The 20,869-nt window shown below is 38.8% G+C and overlaps 1 protein-coding gene across 3 annotated transcripts in view; it reads right to left on the bottom strand.

The window, feature by feature from the left end:
* Positions 1-8,548: 8,548 nt before the first annotated feature.
* LOC104689256 (solute carrier family 12 member 7) overlaps positions 8,549-20,869 on the bottom strand; it is a 69,014-nt gene continuing 56,693 nt past the window's right edge. For 2 of the 3 annotated variants that reach the window (XM_039548317.1, XM_039548319.1), the window contains exons 22-25: positions 13,337-13,518; positions 12,099-12,113; positions 9,967-10,100; positions 8,549-9,513 (exon numbers count right to left, since the gene is read on the bottom strand). In XM_039548317.1, the coding sequence (XP_039404251.1) occupies positions 9,422-9,513; positions 9,967-10,100; positions 12,099-12,113; positions 13,337-13,518 (423 nt within the window). In that variant the 3' untranslated portion in view covers positions 8,549-9,421. The remainder of the gene's footprint in view (positions 9,514-9,966; positions 10,101-12,098; positions 12,114-13,336; positions 13,519-20,869) is intronic. The other variant, XM_039548318.1, reaches the window with a different exon arrangement.

The following is a 20,869-nucleotide window of genomic DNA, read 5'->3' as shown; positions in this document are numbered from 1 at the left end:
CCTGCCATGGAGCCCTGGGAGAGGGGCCCTGAGGGCACAGACACGGGGTTTCCCTGCCCCTGCTCAGCCTCGTTCCCCATTGGTTGGTTTGTGTTCCCCTGCGCGGGCAGAAGGACCCTTGGTCCCGTGACTGGAGCAGTTCCTCAGCAGAGCTCCGGCCATGCGGCTGGAGAAATAAACATCTCTGAAACATCTAGCAAGAATCTGTCTGTCCGTATATATTTCCTTTCCACGGGACTCCTGGTTTGATATATGCGTGTTGCAGTATCCCCACCGCAACAATAGTTAGCATAGGAGAAAGGCATGCTTGGTACGTACCTAGCTATGGTATGTTAGTGCTAGCTTTTAGTTTTGCAACGTTATTACGAAACATAGATATGGTCTTGGCCAGTTGCCCCTCGTTTCTAAAAAGGGCTGTAAAGGGACTTTCTGAAATAACTGAGATGAGATCTCCCCACGGAAAGAAGACAAATCTATTGGCAGCAGACCACAAGGACTTTGTCTCATCCATTGGTAGCTATTGCCCCCCCCCTTTCTTCCTCTCTACTCTTTCACTTTGTTTTTCTTTATCTCTCTCTCTCTTTCTCTCCTCTATCACATTACCATGTTGTGCGTACTTAAAAAAGGTGCACTGTTTTGATTAAAACTGAAATCCCTTGTGTCCTTTTGCACTCTGAGATCTGTAAACAAACCATCCCGACCCTCACTTGTATTAATGGATCGTGACACATGTCCAAAAGAAAAAAATCACTGGAATAAAAAGAGCAAACTGATCCAAGGTGAACTGATCCATGGAGAAAAACAGAAGCCTACAAAAATCTGGGGAAAAAAAAAAAAAGCAACTCACGTGCCCGATTCACAGATGCAACTCTTGCAAAACTTTTGAAGGCAGTCTCACTCCCTCTGCTGAACAATCAACTGGAGGAAATCCCACTCCAAATCTGTGGGAAACAACAAAAGTGGTGCAACAAGCACTTCATAGAATAAAAACTAAAACTCCACCTGAATAAATTAATGCAATTAACAACTTGTTTCACCTGGCTATTTTTTTTTTTTGAGGAAATTTGTTTATTTTCTCTTTCTAAGAATGTCAAACATCCCTGCATTGATGATAAAGAAAGCAGTTTGAGGGCAGAGAAAGTGCAGGAGCAGTAATGTAGATACAAAAATGCTGCTAGCAAGGATTTTCTTGCTATTTTCTAAGTCCATGAGAGACTTTTCTCTCTCACAGGAGAGGTAGCAGAGTATGTAAACAACCAAGCCACCTGCAACCTTGAAAAGTCTTGTTTATGGTATAGTAGAAAAATATTTTGACAATGGATGTTTTAGGATTTTAGCCAATCACCCCAAGGGGTGGCTGATCCTTTGTCCAATTAGACAGACTATGAAGAAAAAAGTCTATAAAAGAGTTTGTAAAATAAATAAATAAATCAATCTTGCTGCACAATTCCTGCCTGCTGGATCTTCTCTCCTCCTCCTCCCTATGGCTGCGGGACACGGTGATATAACCTAGGGCCCAGGCCTGCTGTAATACAGTAATCTCAATCATGTGCACCAGGGCACCACTGAATCTACCAAAGGCCTGTGTTATCTAAACAGAGATGTTCTACTTGTCAAATATAGGAAGCTAAAGAAAGATTTATATGATACACATCTTTTTCTACACCCCAGCTGCATGTCACTGGAGCATGTCTATAATCCTCCACATCAATCTCCCATTACTATCCCACACAGGATCTGAAAATGACTAGCCGTTCCATTTCATCAGCGTAAACTATGTCCCCTTGTTTTTCAAAGCTGATGTTATTTCCATGGTGATCTATTGTCACTGTCCTTCCTAGTCTGTGGCTCTGGTTACACTTTAGCCTTCCTTTGGGCTGTGGCTGCTGAAGTCACCTGATTTTGCAATCTTGGGAAAGAGTCCAGATCATTGATTAAAAGTATTAAATGGAACTGACCCTGGAAAGATGAATTATGCCTCTCTGTAGATGACCAAATCTCCACCTTCTTCCCAATTCCAAAACTGAGAATATTTGTTTACACTTTTAAAGGCCCATCTGTTCTGTGAAGTTGTAATGAAAAGATGATGGTGATGATCTTTTTTCTTCCTTCTCCATCATTTCTAGAATAAATGCTTTCAGTCAGAAATGGTTTCTTTCTGCTTTCTGCTAATGTTTCTGCTGTGTATTGTGGGAAATTATGCATAGAGCCACTGACTTGTCTTTTTCCATCCTCTGCTTCATTGGACTGAAGGTTTCTCTTGAGCCTGAGATCCATCACACAGCCTCAGCTTTACTTAGAGCTCTTTCTTTGTTGGGATTTTCACAGGCTGAAAGACAACCTTGGTTATGCTCCTTATTATTTCCATTTTCATTTTGAGCACCAGCTAACCTGCTCCTAATGAAACAGAACTATAAGCTTCATGGATGCTTAGTAGAAGTGTAATCCTTTTGTTGTAGTTTTCTTCAGTGCTCTGAGATTATGTGATGAGGTTGATAGAGTCCACAGCATATCTATTGAAACAAACTGATGTGCTGAATGAGTATTTTTCATATAGGAACACTGCTTCTCTACCTTATCTTGTGAAATTTTCTCTCACAATATTTCTACCTGAAGGGGGGAGAATAAGGAAGGGAAGTCTCACAGGAGCACGCTTCTGTGAGTCACAGCTCTATTTTTCACACTCAGCAGATTCAAAACTAAAGTTTTTCTTCCTGCAAGCTTTCTCAGGCTGAAATTGCAGACCTTTCAAGGCTCACTTTCCTTCATTTGATCCTTTTTAGATGCTTCACAGGACATATTATCTTGCAGGCAAATTAGTTTCTCTCTCATCAGAATTGGGTTTGGCCACTGTACACAGAATTTCTCCAAGTACAAAGTCTATTAAGGAGCAAGAGAGCCGATTGTTCTTAATATGCTCAAATACTGACAAGCTTGTGATTTTCCTTCAGCATTTATATGCTTAAAGCTTATGGTTCAGGTCTTGCTGGAGAGGTTTTTTGGTGGAAGAACATAGGCAGAGAAAATATTTGTATCCAAACTTCTCACTAGCTTGACAGGTAAAACCAGTGATTTACAGTCAATCATAATCTGAATGATTTGTAGCAATTCAACGCATTATCAGCATATATCAGTGTGTGGCATCAGTGTTAACAGAGATGTTGGGAGGCATAGCAAGAAGAGAGGTGGTTTACATGGTCAGGAAAAGAGATGATGCCTGAAAAGTTCTCTGAAAGGCAGCCTATGCCACACACCACAAGTTTCTCTAACACAGAAAAGAGACGCCTCTTCTTCCTCATGACCTGCCTCTTTTCCTGAGTAAGGAGGACACTATTTCTTGAGCTTTTACTTCTAGAACGGATCCTTCCCTTTCAGTACCAACTCAGGTCATTCCATGAATCAGCAACAAGTTGTCCCTTCACAGTTTCCTGCCTCAGCTTATGAGCAGCTCTTGCAAGAGCATTGCTGCTGCAGTTCCCTCCAGCTTGAGTCCGTTTGCCCTGGATGCAGCTCTGCTGTTTCCAACTGCTACCTTCCGTACAGGCCCTCCACTGGACTTACAAGTACTGCTGTTGTAGGAACCCAGAGTGCAGAGAATGTTTCTCTGCCTGTTTTGAAGGGTTTTTACCCCCCTGAACAACACTGTTTTGACCTTCGACCATGGAAAAAATTGCCAACTATTGGACAAGAACTAGAAAATACAATGGTGTGAATTAGGTGATAGACTACTATGTAAGATTGTCACAGGGTGAAAAACTTAGAGGTTTTGGGCTTCTCTTTGTAGTAAATAGATTAAGAGCAAAAAACATCAAAATGGAGGATTGTTGTTGTTCTCCAAACCTTCTTCTTCTACTACTCCATATTCTGCAGTAAAAGTAATTTGGGATGATTAGACAAAAAATTCCGCAGTTCCTGGCTGTGTTACTGAATAATTGGTAGGAAAGTGAAAATAATATATGTTTTCAGTAACTATGGGTTAAATTATCTTTAAAAGGCTGTGTAAATCTTGATAATTAGGCTTTCTCCTGCATTCTCTGCTCTGTGCTACATCTGGGTCATGCTAGTGACTCTATTTCTCTGATAAGACTTAATAAACAACTATCTAGCAGCAGTGAAGGCTGAAAGTCTCCGTTTGTCTCTCGAACTAACTCCTGGCAAGGACTTTAAAAACTCTCTCCCATCAGGAGAGATTTGATTTACAGCACGGATCTGTCAGCTGTGATGTGAGGTTTGTTTGCACTAACCCAGGAAGTGGGTATAGAGATACATAAAGAGCTAGGAATAAATACAGGCCTACAGGCATACATATAGGTAGTGGTATAGATATGTGTGCATATTATTTTTTCCCAGTTGTTTCTAAGAGGTGATTATGTTCACTTAGTAACAGAGGACAGAGGTAGTGGCGTTTTGTACTGTTGTGTCTAATGTGAATAATAGTTTTGGCAAAAAAGACAGTTCATTCAGATAGACATAAAATTTTCTTCATTTCAGTGAGGAACACAGCCAGGGCTGTCTACTTCAGCCTACAGCAATATCTCCAATAACAAACTGTGGTTTTCCCTTTCACCCTCATAGATAATTCCAGAAATAAATCTTACGGGAGAGAGTAAGCCTTTGGCATTCCAAGGATGCAAACAAACTTTCTGGAGTGATCTATTGTCAATCTCTACCCTCAATACATTACCCTTTCCTTCAGCGATATTTAATGGAGCTGGTTTTTTTTCAACTGATCTAAACAATTTTGTCATTTTGCTTGAGTGTTGCCAGGAAAACCCACTCCATGCATCTTAAAGCAAATTGGGATCCAAGCATTTTATTTATCTGTTAACAGCACAAAATTAAGCAGCAATAAGAAAAGTGTGTCATTCAGGATAAACAGTGGTAGTATCACAGGTAAACCCCCAAACTTGACATACACAAATGTTAGTAGACACCAGCAAATTTTTAAACACCCTTTGTAAAAAACGTAAAAGAGCTTTCTGAAGAGCATTCACTTTCCCTTGGCAGCCTTTCAATAGCACCACCAACACTGGTGCTGTACACTTACCTTGTCAACTAAAGGTACCATCAGATTCTTGCATTCTCGGGGGAGTCCAGCTCAAAAACTGAAAATGGCCAGTAACTCCTCCCACACAAAATGTGCCAGGATAGAGAGCTGTTGATGTTCCTCTGGCAGGGTTTTCCATAGCATAACCAACACTACTGCTATTCACTTCTCTTGCAAACTAAAGGCACCATCACTATCTCAGTCTCCACAGTGCCCAGCTGCAAAATTGAAAATATCCAGCAATGGGCCCTACACAAAAGGAGCCAGGACAAAAAGCTGTTGCTGGCTTTTACCTCCTTCCTCCCTGTCACTGTTCAACAGCACCACTAGATAGAGCTATGTCCTTGCCTTGCCAGCTAAAGGTACCATCACACACTCAAACTCATTTCAAGTGCAACTCCAAAATTGAAAACGTCCAGCAACTGTTCTCACACAAAAGGAGTCAGGACAGAAAGCTGACCCTTATCTTCTCCTGCCAGCCTTTCAACAGAACCACCAACCCTGGGGCTACGTGCTTGTCTTACCAATGAACTGTGCCAGTGCATTCTCTCACTCTCTCCAGAGTCCAGCACTTTCTCCCATACAGAAAGTGCCAGGGCAGACCTCACCTTGCTCTTGCAGGCTTTCAACAGCACCAATCCCACTGTGGCTAGGCAAGTGCATGCCTGCTGCTCTTGCACTATCAAGGCACCACTTATGTCCTGTTCCTCTTGTTGAGTGGAAGTTTGGAGAGGGAGTGAGCACTGCCACTACCCTTAGCTCCATTTCCTCAGGGGATCTTGCTTATGCAAAAGAGCCTGTGCTTTAAAAGGACTCCAGGCTTGCTGCACTATCTGGATCTATTGCTTCTCAGCTGTCCCTGCATGCACTTCTCATACATCCCTGGCCAAGAAGCACAGCTGGGCAAGTTTTGAAAAGTAAAAAGTGTGCTTGTCATTGACTCGTGTCATACTTTTGAAAATATTCTACAGTACTACATACCTCTTCTACATTTGTGTTTGGTCAATACTGATCCTCATTCTCCACATCCTCACTCTTCAGGAAACAGGGACTGCTTGGCCTGTACTCCTGCTGCTAGTCTTGGTGGCTTTTCTTTGCCAGACTGCAAGGGTATTTTTTCAAGCTAAACTGAAGAACACATCAGCCTGATCCTGCCTACATGTGTGCATTGTGTTAATGCTTGTGAGCATTGGTTCTGAAAAAGACAGAAGGAAAAAAGGAAAAAGATAGAAGGAAAAAAGGAAAAAAAAAGACAAACCCCCCACCATAAAATATAATCCTGTTTCCATTTGCAACCTTTTTTGATTTGTGTCCTTAGAAGAGTTTTTAGAACTGAAAACCCCCTGGTATTTCAGGCAAATAATGGTCTCATTGATACTCAATGTCATTGAGTTCTGAGGTAAAGAGAGAGGGAAGCTGTTTTGGAATAAACCTACATCAATTGCCTAGTCCAGCTGCTGACCAAACACTGCAACTCGGCACTTGCTCTACCACCTAAGCTTCACCAGCAGTTAACCCTGACTCTTGAGAGAGATCAGCTCCAGGAGTGAGCAGGAGTTAAAGGTGTTTCTAGCTCTAATTTTTGAAGATCCAAAAGCTTCTTGGCAGCCCATTTAGAATCCTAGCATCACAGGAACTCTGAGCTTGCTCTACTACCTAAATCTTATGCCACTGTCCTTTGCATCTCTCAAATTTACAGGACAACCTACTCTATGATTTAACTTCACAAACTCATTAAGAAATACCACAAAAAGCAAATGACAAAGATGGGCACAATCTCTTTCTCCAGACCATTCTAGCATGTGAATTTAACTATTCACCACTCAAGTAATGGTATTTCATAGCTTATAACACGTAAGGTTTAATATTGTGCACCTATGACCAAAATCCAAAAGAATTACATACCCAACAGACAAGTGCATTCATACTTCCTCCTGCATCATGGGTGCGTTTACTACCTGACACCAAAAAGCATGAATGCCTCAGGAGTTCAGCAGCTGTTGGATCTGCGGTCTATGTTTACTGCCATAAGTTAATGGATTTTTACCTCACTTCCTAACATATTTAAAGGCTGTAGGAGACAGCAATTTGCAGGCGAGAATAGGTGCAAAATTGTCCTGTAGCTTTTTCTTACGAGGTCATAAAGAAATATAACAAACTATCATCAGAAATAAGGCCTCAATGACATTTTGCCCTGACTAGTCTTGCACGTGAATTCACCTATCCACCACTTTAAATCATAGTGTTTGATAACTTATAGCCCATAATTCTTAATATTGTGCACCTACAAGCAAATCTCAAAAAAATGAAGCCGACATGGAAGTGTTCGTACATCCTCCTCCATCACAGCATGGGTGGTCCCTGTAACACAAAAGGATGTATAAAAGTCTCAGAAGCCCATCTGCTGTTGGATCATTGAAAGCTTCCTTTCTAAGTTGATGTTTTGTACTTTCCAGCTTGAAGGTTTGTTCTCTACCGCTTCTGTAAGTTTATCAAATACCTTCTGTTATGCCCACAGGAACCTCTGTCAGTCTCGCCTTGCACCTAAGGGCACTCATAGAGCCTTTGGTAGGTCCCTGATGGCTCTGAAAGCTTATCTCTAAATTTTTATCATTACTTTTACTATAAGCCATCTACAGTTGTCTATAAATGCCTGCTGATGGCCCTGCACAACAGCCCGTGGAGTGCCTTTTAATATGTCCCATGAAAAGCCTAGAGCCACCTGGAGTGCAGTAGGGGCATCTGCTGATGTTTCTCTTCTCCTCACTGGTCTGAGAATGCTTTTTAATTCAATTGATCTGCTGTGCAAATCTAGAACCTTCAGATGCCTTCTCATCTGTCCACAGGGCCTCCATGTGCCTTTCATTGCACGTAAGAGCCCCTGCAGTGTCTTTGGTGCACCCCCAAGGTACCTCTGAGTGACTATGCAAAAACCTATTCCTAACTCAAGGCATACTGCTGCAGTCACACTCAGTGGTATATGGGGGCATTCTGGTGTGCAGCATGCCTTTCCAAATGCCTTTTGATGTAACCCAGCAGTGTTTTTGAGTCATCAGGAATTCACTGGGTCATCTGATTACCTTTTTGTTCCCTCTGTTCCTGTGCATCAAACTACAGGGACAGGTAATGGCTGTTTTCAGCTTTTGCTGTTTATAGCTTTGTCTTAGTTCAGCTGAGAGTGTTATGATAAAAACCCTGGCCTTGAGCCTAGCCAGGTACTTGGGCACTGCATCACTGCTGTTCTAGTCTGAGCAACAGATGTCTTGATTGTATTACAAAGGAATAAGAAAAAGAAAAACCAAAATAAGTGTCTATATGTCTAAATAGACCCATTCTTTTTACAGCAGGACAATCTTCTGATACACTTTAGGTCTTAAACAACATTTACAAAGCTAAAGAGTGCCTGAAAAGGAACAGAATTATAAAAGAAGCAAAGAGTTTCTATTGAATACCTAAGCTAAACTGTTCAAAAATTTCAAGTGAAAAACACTTAGGAGCTAGTTCAGTTGAGAAAAGCAGATTTTATTTCAAACAGCAGCATACATACAACATTTTCAAAATATACATATCTGAAAACAAGAGACTGCATTTCATTAACCACCTTGCTGTGGTTTATCAACTGTTAAATTATATTTGGAACCGGGTGAAGTTTCTGCACCATCGCCTTCCTATGAGGTGGATGCTCTCATGTTTCATCACTGGTATAATGGTGCAAGATAATGGTAACTGCCAGTACCTCATAGAAAAGAACCCACACAACTTGTCTATTTGCTGTCACCTGGTGGTTTCAGCTACCTAAGTATTTTAAATACAGAAATATTATTTTTAACAGGTATGGCAAATCATGAACTTCAGGGAAACACTCTATGCATGTCATAGACAAATTTGACTGGCTATATATATCTCTGAAGGAAGGTTCCTGAACCAGGACTAATTCCAACAGAAGCAACACAGCAGCATTTTGGTAAAGAAAGAAGACAACCTTTCCTACAAACCTTCCCTTTTATTATGATGCAGAACAAAGATTAAAATAATCAAAAGTTGCTTACATTTCTATATCTTTAAAAATACGATTGCATTACCAATTTTTTTGTTTTACCACAGCTTAAGAAGTGTCAGAATATGCTACACATAAATATCCTAACCCATCCACCATTTATCAATTCCCCATAGAAATATTTTCTACCTAAATTTGCTTAAAATATTATTTAAATATAACATCTTATTAGGAAAAAAAGAATACATCATCATAAGATTCAGCTTGCAGGTAATTTTCAACGCACTAGAACACAATGAAGCTGCTCAAATTATGGCAAAAAACTTTGTTTTCTTATGGTGGTGGTGTGTTGTGTGTGAAAACCACATGCAAACAGATTAAGAATAAATGGTGATCACTTCACGTCCACTGCCTCGGACTAGGAGAACTCTATCCAGACCTTCTGTCAGAACTTCCAGAAATTCCATGTCTGAAATACCATCTGGTCAAGGAATTTATTCAGAAGAGAAACAAAATAGCTAGTAATCTCTCAAAAAGTCTGACATATAATGCGAAAATAAAGTTCAACAATTTCATCAAAGAGTTTTTATGTGTCACCCTTTACTGTCCCATTACTGGTTATTCAAGTGGAAGTGAGGCCTAACTTGGGGGAAATTCCTAGTTTTTCCCTAATCACCTACAAAAAAAGATAAAAGTAGGAAATTTTAAAATTAGTTCAAATTTAAGAAATGCTTTATATCAATAGAAAACCCCCCTCCCTCACCACTACCAAGATTTTTTTCTAACTCTCTTTGTGTCACTTTCTTAAAGGCAGACTTATGCTTACCATACTTACTATTGGTTATCCCAACAGGTAATGGCAGAATGACAAAAATGAAACTCTCAATTTCAAGAAATATGGAATAAATACAGTAGAGGATACAGTTTTCATCCCCTTTTCTGTTTTTAGGAGGTCCAGGCATATTCAGGAGAACTAGCTGAGCATGCTGTGATTTATTAAGCACTACTCCGTTGAGCTTCACAGCAGTGTGCATTCTTCTCACATTTGACTGATTTCTAGCATGCAAAGAAACATTTTTAAGCACTGTCATAATACTTATGTAATTGAATCATATGTTATTTATTTGAAATTACAAGTATGTAAAACAAGCTATTTTCATGGACACTAGTATTTGTACATATTCAAAATAAATAAGAAAATTCAATACCTTTGACAAGAACATTTAAGTCTGAAATTCAAGCAGTTCTAAGTAATTTGTCAGAATGCACAAATCTTCCAGTTGTCAATTATCTTTTACCAATATGAATCAAAACTTTGGTTTCAATAGAAATTAAAGTTCAGACAAGAACCACTAAGAATCCAGTTTGAGTTATACAAAAAAGTAACTGGATTTATACAAGAATTCCCAGACAATGAAATTACAGGTATGCAATGGAAAGATCACAGTATTTATGCTGTACAGTACAAGGTTTTATTCATGCTCCTTTGGAAACATTACAAAATTCTATAAGCCAGTGAAGAAAATTCAGAAACACCACAGAATTTTGAAAAAATTACTAGCTTCTCACGCCGTAAGAGTAAGGCAGTAAGCAGTGAACTGAAATTGAGCCTATTCCCTTACATTATCATCATTACCTAGTATTTTCCTTGATGCATCTACAAATGTAATTGTTGTAGATTTGTGCACAGGAAGAAAAAACGGCTAGGATTTTAAAAATGTCCTAATTTTAGTCTTTCTCTTGTATGGTTTAGTTGCTTTTCAGAACAAAATAAAAGAACAGTTTCCTTACAGTTCCTGAGAAACAGCCATCTGTGTAAAGTTAGCCATGGCTAGAAATGAGTCATATGCTACAATGTGACCAAAATATTCAAACTCTAACTTAGTCCATTTATCCAAAAGATCTGCTGCCCAAAAATAGATTTTTTTTTTTTAATAAATAGTTAAAAGGCATTTGGCCTGAAATTTAGTGGCCAGTGAAAACCAGCCCTATCAATTCAATTGATTCTCTATACACTGCCACCTCCAATCTTCCCCCTACAAGAGAATGACATTTCTAAAACTGAGTTTATCAGTCCCTCCTGGGGGATTTTCTATCACGATGCCCATCTATCCTAAGAACCAACTGTACAAAAACCATATATGGAACAAAGGAACGCTTGAAGCTCAGTCTGTTAGAAGCAGAACTGCATTTGAGACGACCAAACAAGAACTATGAAGAAAGGCAAGATTGTATAACTTAGATATATAAATATTGAAGCTGAAACATTGTTAAACTAAAAACAAAATGCAGGGTGTAACTTTGTGACTGTGGGCAAAAATTCAGCACTGAAATAAAGGCTTGCGTTGTGTAAAATATGAACTGAGGCTTACTAACATCACTTATCCTTCAAACACTGGTAGAACTGAAATCATACATAGTAGACAAAGTAAACTTCCAAAATTTTCAAAAGAAGCTCAATTTGTTAAGCAGATAAAATTAAGAAAATGCTGAACTCTAAAAAAAAGCAGAGCAGTCAAGTGAATTTCGCTCAAGAGATGTAGTATCCCATTTTTGTGTGCTGTCATATATGTCTGAACTTACGTTATTTCTACACATGCATGGGTTGCTAGAAGGCAGGCAAGAACTGACTTTTGATGAAACATGAAAGTTTCCTTTGGGAACAAATATTCCTTATTGTGCAAGTAGTTATAGCACAATGAGAGGCTATTCTTCCAGAATAAAAATATATTCAATTTTAAATGTAGTTAATTAGAACACTAAATACTATGCTGGTGCAGAGGAGTACTGTCAATATTTATATTCTTACAGAAACTAAAACACATGTTTTGTGACTTAGCTTGAATAGAAATCTGATAATACTTAAGAGAACATTAACAAGTCACAATGATGAATATTTTTTCAGCGACGTGCTATATCACATTATATTAAAAAAGGAACAAAAGAATAAATGCATTGCAAATTATGATTTAAAAACATGCATAAAATGTAAAAGATCACAAGAACCAGAGAACCCAGCCTATGTTGTTTAAGTGAAGTGAAATTTAGACTTACAGATTTCCCCATTCTCTATGTGAAAGGGAAGCAAATGCATAGAAAAAAAAATTATGCCATCAGGTACATTATTAAGTCAACGATATTAATATACTGTACAGGCACACCAAGTTTGAACTGTAATTTCTACCCAACTACACATTGTAGTTTTAAAATAATAATATCTGAAATCAGTGTCTTGCACAATTCTAAAGTAGTGATAAGAACTATTTCAAAGATACTAATTTTAAAAGCCTTTAACGATTAGAGTATAATGGAGCCCAGGACAATGCTTTAGAGCATGACCACAGTAATTTTTGGAATCTGCAGAACGCAAACTGTTTCTAAAGAGCTCAAAGCAAATCCACAAACCAACTTAGGATTTTAGGTACTGATTTTAAATATGCTTTCTAACCACATTGCCCAAAAGTCCTAGATTTAAGATACGTTTTCTTTAGATATTAAGATTTCCCTTGACATCCACAGTTTTGGTTTGGTCATGTGCAGAAAATAATTTAAGCTATTCTTCTAAAATCACAACATGAGGAAACAAACAAACTGATCTCCTTCTGTCATTGTTTTTGTGTCTACTACATTGGTTTGACACAAGGAGTAGCTCTTATCTATCTAAGAAGAAGACATTAGGGAATATTTAAAACAGGAAATATTTAATATAGCAAGACATACATATTTACACAAGTTTTATATTGCTTTAATTTACAGGATGAGCACTGAATGTCCATTAAAAAGCCAACCAACCAAAAAAAAAACCCCAACTCCCCCTCTCTTCCTTTGTTCAATAAAACACCCCCCACACCCAAAAAACATGCACCCAAAATCAAAAACACAACCTAAGTGTCTTGAAAGACTATCTGCTTCTTTGGTACTCCCTCTAGTACCAAACACAACAAAAATACACTAATTTTTCACCCAGAGGGAGAAAGAAGGAGTTATCATTAAGCTTTTTAACATATATGCTTTCTGGTACAATCCAGATGTTGAGTTTACAGCTTGAAGTCTGCTATATTTAAACTTCACTCAAAACATTCTCTTTACAGTCGTTCTACCCAAGTACATACTATTTTTATAAGGATGCCATTTAAGTGAAGTGCATGAAAAGATTATTTTTGTATTCAAGTTTAAATAAAGCAGAATCACTTAAAAAACAAAACGCAGATAAAACAACCAACTAGAACCCCTCCCCCCATTAAAATACGCACAATGAAATAAAAAGCTCCAAATACCACATGCATACTTACGGCTTCATGTTGAAAATATCTTTAAAGCCAGACACATTTGAATCCTTGTTTTTATGCTTTTCCGCTACAAACTTTTCTTTAGTCCAGGTCATTTGCACTTTCTCTGGCACAGCAGCAGCCACACTTGCTTCAACTGCTGGAGCAGAGTGTGAGGCAGTGTTTCTATCATGGATCAGCTGGGCCTGGCCACAAAACAAATAATCACCCCAAGATTCAGTCAAAACTAGCATTTTCAAATTACACATTATTAAAATTTTGAAAAGGAATTTCACAGCAGGAGAACCAAAGAGGTTAAAGAAAAATGCACCTTACTTTGTGAACAAATATGAGACTATTGTGACTTTAGCATGAAGTGAAATTGCTTGTAAAAATGTACTTAATTGTTTATATTTGCAAGACTACATCTTACCTGGAACATTACTTTTGTAATGAACTCAAGTGAAGTTGAATTTCACCAGAGAGTACTTTATTAACATCAGGGCATTTTGCCAATGAAAAACTTGAAAGCCAGTACTCTCATTGTTCATGAGTTACATTATTTCACAGATACTGTTGTAAACATTGTCCATTTCACATGCCTTTAGCTGAACTACCACATCACTCTCATGACGCCAGTATGGGACTGGCTGAATTGAAGGCTAGCTGTAGATTTAGATTATTAAATTAGATTATTTATGCCTGCAAGAGTATATTACATAACAAATCCAACCAATCTAGCCATGAAGGGGCCTTCTCTTCCCTTTTAACAGTAGAAACTCAAATCAACTTCAAGAACACAAAAGTGCATGTTGGAAGAATATCGTGTTTTCTATTTTCCATTCCCCTTGCTTCTTTGGAGAAAAGAAAGATTAAATATTTAGCACATTATTTACTTACTTTCCCTCATAATACTTTGTCCATAGACTTCTCTATTTCCATCAAATGCAACACAAATACAGTAACTTAGACTCTGAAAATTATAAATGAATTGGTATTTGGGGGCAGGATTCTTTTTATGCTTTGGAGTTTTCTGCTTTGGAGGAGGTATTTCTTTTTTTCCCTGTGATTGTTTGTTTGTTTGTTTGTTTGCTTTATGTTTAACAGTTATGAAAGCTATTCAGAGACTTGTTAAATCATGAGTTGAAGCTCCTGTTCTGTTTGGGAACCCCAATTATTCACATGTTAGACATCATCATGATCCCTCCACATATATGTTGATTAAGAATTTCATGCAGGTCAATAAAAAGCATGAATAAAACCCAAGCAGATGAGAATACTACTTTCGTCTCAGAAAAGCAATTCCTCTAGTGGTTGACAAATTGTAATTGCAGGTGGTTTTAAATGCCTTTGAGCTTCTGTATATTCCCTAAATTATTTCCTAGTCCTTATCCTTCAGGATTCCCAAATTCTAGAGTTAATTTCTGAGGTTCATATAAATATCTCTTAGTTTGATGGTCTTCCTATGTTCACAGATGATTAAATGATGATTCAAGGCCATAAATCAGAAATTCCTGTGAATACAATTCTATGAGGAGAATGAAAGAAGCTAACAAATACATGCCAATATTATAAATACCATGGAACAATATCTGATGGACTAAAATTTCAAAGGAACAACCGTAAGATGAGTTCAGTTCAACTATACTTCAATGGAAGAAAATTTGCCATGTTTAGAAAGACAGTGAGACCAAGAGAAATTCTGGACCTATAATACACATTTATAAAAATGCAAACACAACAAAACCACATTCTTGTTAGTGCTATTTTGATACCAAATTCAATTCATGAAACACAACACTTTGCTCTCTCACTCCATGATGAAAGGGAAATACAATGGTATATAGCACTTCTACAAACTAGGCTACACATTTTAGATATGAGCAACGCTTCAAGTGCACTCTAAACTCATTGATTACATCAGTCCATTTCCTTTCACTGTCACCATGCAGAAAGCAGTAGTGACATATATAGGTTAATAATGGCTTGCAAATAAGCATAGAAATCTCCTTAAAAGACCTAGTATATCAATACAGTCTCTGCGAATCTTCAGTATTTCAACAGAGAAACTATAAAGGAAGTCAATGGTTTGTGAAAGCATGAAATATGTTTATTAATGTAACACCCTGCTTCTGGCTCTTAAGAAAACAGGAAATCTCAGAAATGTGTTTCTTTTACGGAAAGTAAGTTTGAGAAAGAGAATATAGTTCATGTCGCAGAAGCATCATCTAGAGACAAGAAATACGGGTTAAGATAATGAATGTAGAAAAAAATATTAAAAATTCCTCCATAACAATGAATGATTAAATTGTTCATGTGTAGTTCAGTTTGCAGTAGTGGCACTTCAAGTGTTGCAATGGAAAATATGTCTAGTCAGCACTATGTCCAACTACCTCTTCCGCTTGGTAATCATTAGTCAGCAGTGCCTGAGCATCTTGGACAATGGACAATGGACTGGATTAGCTTTTTCTTCTAATTGAGCCTCGAGATTCATCTGTGATGCTCTGAATCTGGGACAAAAATGTTACCAATGACAAAAAAAAAGTCTACAGAAAAAAGCAGGTATCATATTCTTCTTCATTTCAGTAGATGAGATGTGGTATCAGCTTATACGGCTCTTTTTAAAATGTTTAGTAGTCAGTTATGAAGTCCCTTTACAGACATTTGTGAAAACATCAAGCCAGTTGAATCTTTCAGTCTCTATGGGAAGCTCAAATATTCACTTGTTTGTGAGGGTCACATCCTTTTGTATACATACATATTCAGGTGAATTTTTTTACTCAATTACAAACAAAAGCATGAAAAAAATTAAAGCATGTGAGAAAGCTACTTTCCAGCTCTAAAAACCTAAAACCTTAAAAATCTAATGATTCACAAACTATAATTTTGCTCCTCATGTGCATACACCCAAATTTCTGCCAATGTTACCTAACAGCACAACCCAACACAATTTGGTGGGGAAAGGATTATTACCTTCTCACAGGTCCCATTATCACTGCCTGGCCCAAGAGTCATTACTGAGGGTTAACCAGAGAAAAAAGCCAACAACCACCAAAAAGGGAAGCAAGAAAGTGAGCGAGGCTCTACATTTTCCTTCCCCTTTGTAGCATGTTGCAGTGGGGTCTCCTGCAACATGCATTAGACAGTGAGGCCCGTGGAAAGAAATAGGGAGCGATTCTTGATAGAAGTTTCAGAGATCTTTATTCTCCAGCCACATGGCCAGGGGACTGCTGAAGAACTGAGCAATCACAGGACAACCAGGGTCCTCCCCAGGCAGGGGAACTCAAAATAACCAATGGGGAACAGGATTAGGGTACACGTGACCAGGGAGCAGGGAGATCCCATGCCTAGGCCATGCCTCTACCCCAGGGTCCCCTCTCCCAGGACCCCATGGCAGGGGGGAGGAACCCCAACAGTAGTGCTATTGACAAAGTCAAATAAATAAATGTTTGCCAGCTACACTTAAGTTACCTATCTTAAGCTTTGCAGGCACATGTTATATTTACACCCAAGCAGAAGCAATTTGACCAAGTTTTCCAAGAAAGTAAACAAAAATCTGATGAGTCCTCGATGCCCTGTTCTACAAGAAAACCCAGAGGGCAAGATCAGATCAGTTCTAGTTTTAAAAAGTGACAGAAGAAGGAAGGGTGAGGGTGATTGCTCAGGGACAAAAGCAGGCCTATGACTGAAACAGCAAAAGAACGCTGTACAAAACCAAATGCACCTCTTTGAGAAGGTCTTAGCTTCATTTGAAGGCATCCACTTCAGGTTAAAGTGAGGTTAAAGTACTAATCTTGGTGGTAACAGGAAACCAAATTACACTCACCATTCAAAGCTGGAATACCAGGTTATATTTGAATGCCTGGAGACAGACAATAAAAAGAAAAGCAATGCTAATTTGAACTAGAGATACTAATAAACGAAATGTTTTGGAGGTCAGCAAAAACATGAAAAGAATGGCTCAGCTCATTTAAGAAAAGATGATCAGAGTAAGAATGGGCCTGGCACACTGAGTACATCTACTCATCTTGTAGCTCCAGAGGACAAAAATTATCCACATTTTCTTATGAAAATACAAAAGAACAAGGTAGATTTAGATATCCTGATCAGAAACAATACATAGATATGACTTTTAATCTTGGACAAGTCAGTAAATACTAGGGGTTCTTGGAAATATCAAGGGTTTTACTTCAGACGCTGAAATAAATTCAGTGGTATTTTGAATGTCTCCACCACAATTGTTGGGGTTTTGACACTGACTAGAAGCCAGGCACCCACAAAAAACTATCCACTTATTTTCCTCTGCTATAGCTGAGCAGAGGAGGGGAAATTAAAACAAAAACTTCATGAGTGAGATAAGGATTAGGGGAAAAACCACTCTAAGGCAAAACAGGTTCAAAACTCAAACAGTATAAAGAAGATTTATTGTTAACAGAATTAAAAGTAAAAAGGGTAATGAGAACTAAAATAAACCTTTAGAACACCTTTCCTTCCCAATCCCTCCCTCTTTCACACTGACTGTGCAAGGAGACAAAAACATGGGGTTTTGGTCAGTCTTTGTCACTTCCTAAAAATCTTCCTTCAGTACACTTAAGGAAAGGAGTTTCCTCCTTCTGCTGTGCCGTGGGATCCTTCCCATGGGGATAGTTCTCTGTGAACTTTTCCAGCATGGTTTTCACATTCACAAATAGCAGCCCATCCGACCTGTTGTAACATGACTCCCTCCCACGAACGGTGCAGTCTTCCCAATACTGCACATCGTGGGTCATTTTAGTTCATGGGGTTTAGTCTTTTTAGGAGAAGCTGTTCTAGTTCGGAAGCAAGGGCTCTCTATCTCTGGAAGAAAGGGTCTGCTCTCTCTCTTCGAGTTCCTCACTAGATTACAGCTTTTCAGCATCCACGTGCTCCAGCATGAGCACTTTTCCTCATGGGCTGAGCGTGGATCTCTGCATCCCCCCCATGCACTTCATGAATTACAGGGAAATCATTTGTTGTATCATAGTCCTCACCACAGCTTGCAGAAGAATCTCAGCTCCAATGCCCAAAGCACTTCCTTCCCCTCCCTCCTTTCACTGACCTCGGTGCCACCATGTTGGTTCTCCTCACATGTCCTCACTTTTCCTCTTCTCTGACTCAGAAGAAAATCGTTGTCCGTAGGTATTATTGTTCTCAAGTTTTATCAATTGAAAAGTTCTTATTGAGCTTCGCTATGCCAAAAAGGTTGATCTCGACTGTGTTCCATGTCGGGGAATTGTTTGCCATGTTTTTGTTGTTGGCCACTTGGTCCCTGCTGGCACCACATGGGTGGCCCTGGGCACGCTGCTCCTGCCCTCAGGAGGGGTTTGGCCTCGGGAGGGCCTCGGCCATGCAGCCTCCCCTGGCCCCAGGAGGGCTCTGGCCGCACATTTTTGGCTGTGCCACCCGGGCCGCATGGGCATTCCCAGTGCTGGTCACAGCACCTGCCCATCGTCAGAGTCTTCAGCGCTTGGCTCTGTGCCAGACATAGTAGAAGCTTTGAGCAGCTTTCTCCCGCCCACAAAAAACTAGACTGTTTTTTTAAACTAATACACTCAGGTTTTACCCTGCTTGATAAGAAAGAAGAAACTGAAGCTATAATGGTGATGGTAAAGTTCAGACAAAAGTGAGTAATAAAGAAAATTATATGGAAGGAATAGAAAGAAATAAAAACTTCCAAGCAAACAACTCTGAAGTATAGTCCAGATTCCAACCAGCTCAGAGCTGAGGAGAAATTCTTTCATCTCCTCTGCAATTGATGTGCTATAGACTACAGAGCACTAGGTCCTATTATTCATGTGGAAGTTAAATCCTCCAAAATCTCCAAGAGATAAATCACTCAAACTCCACTTGAAAAATACTACTGTTCAATAAAGAAACAATAAGACTGAATAGGATGTACAGGAAAGTTTGGTTTGTTACTGAAAAGATGTTAGGCAGGCTTAAATTGAAAGAAAACTACCATGACATGGATAAGAAAGAGGATTTACAGTATCACATCATTGTAACAATAGCAGGCATCTTTAGGAACCTTAAAAAAATCCTGTGAGGTGGAAAAATGAATAGAGAGAAGAGGAAAAATAAAAGGAAAAAAACCATAAAAACCCTAAACTGCTTGGACTTGTACGATTAACAGCAAAAGAGAAAAGCCACAAGAAAAACAATCTAGCTGTTTTACAAATGAGCAATTGAACACAGTAGAGTTCTCTTATTTGCCGCGGGATGGAAATAATTTTTGTGATGGCAAAGCCAGAGAATTCACTATCTTCTACATCGCTAAAAAGTCTTGATAATACTGAAAGAGTTAGCAGAATATATGAGGGGGTAGAAGCACAAGCCAAAAGGAGAGGACTTGAAAGTTACAAATATTCATAAAATTACAGCTGAACAAAGCTTGTTACTAAATATGCAAAATAGTAAGGATAGGGGAGCAGCAAAAACAGCATTTCCATCTTGATACTATAGGATTATAGATTGTTGGCCTAAGTTTGCTTCCAGAAAGAAATTAGTTGATTCATAAAACATTCAAAATAATGCAGAAACTAAAAAAAATATTCAGTGTGATTTGAACAAATTTGTATTATATTGTGTAATATGGTGTATTTGTAAGTTATATGAGGAGTGGCTGAGGGAGGTAGGCTTCTCTAACATGGAGAAAAGGAGGCTCAGGAAGGACTTTCTCATTCTATTCAACTACCTGGAAGACAGTTGCAGTGAGGTGGGGATTGGTCTCTTTTCCCCAGTAATAAGTAACAGGACAAGAGGAAATGGCCTTAAGTAGTACCAGAGGAAGTTTAGATAGAACATCAGGAAAAATTTCTTCACGGATAGGGTTATCAAGCACTTGAGTGGGCTGTCCTGGGAGGTGGCTGAAGTTGAGGTTCCGGAGGTATTTAAACAATATGATATGGCACTTAGGGACATGGTTTAGTGGTGGATGTGGCAGTGTTAGGTTAAAGGTCTTTTTCAATCTAAATTATTCTATAATCCTAAAACCAAATCACAACCAAAGCTAATCAGTCCAGTTGTATAATCATGAATCTTAGCTACTGATGTCAAGTTTGGAAAGGCTCTGAATATATTCGACACTGATGCTCAAATGTTTTGCTAATTAACACTTGCACTCAACAAGAACCGGAAAACTCTTCAAATCTGTTTAAATAAAAAATTATTTCTTTTCCCACATAACTTTAACGTTGAAAGTTGTCTTGGGGTGACTTTACGATGTTGTATCCCATATCTCTGCCCTATGCCCAGAAATTAATTTTGTGCCTTTCTATGCCTTTAAACTGAGCCTGAGAGGGGGGAGATAAAAAAAAAAACGAGCAAACTCTTCAAAGCAGTTTACAGTTTGTTTCAAGGATGCAGAGATAGAGACAGTTCTCTGCGTTCAGCTGCGGCAGCAGAGGGAGAGTGAAGGGAAGCACTCTGCTTGCTTTCTCAGCCAGTTTTCAGCTACTTTTTCTCCAGAAAGAGAGACAGAGAGTTGAACTTTGCTTTCCTGGGACTTTGGGGTTTTTTTCCCCCTCTTTTTTGGACTGT

This window comes from Corvus cornix, chromosome 2 (assembly GCF_000738735.6).
Source record: "Corvus cornix cornix isolate S_Up_H32 chromosome 2, ASM73873v5, whole genome shotgun sequence".
Classification (NCBI taxonomy): domain Eukaryota; kingdom Metazoa; phylum Chordata; class Aves; order Passeriformes; family Corvidae; genus Corvus; species Corvus cornix.
This window is presented reverse-complemented; position numbering and strand designations above follow the sequence as displayed.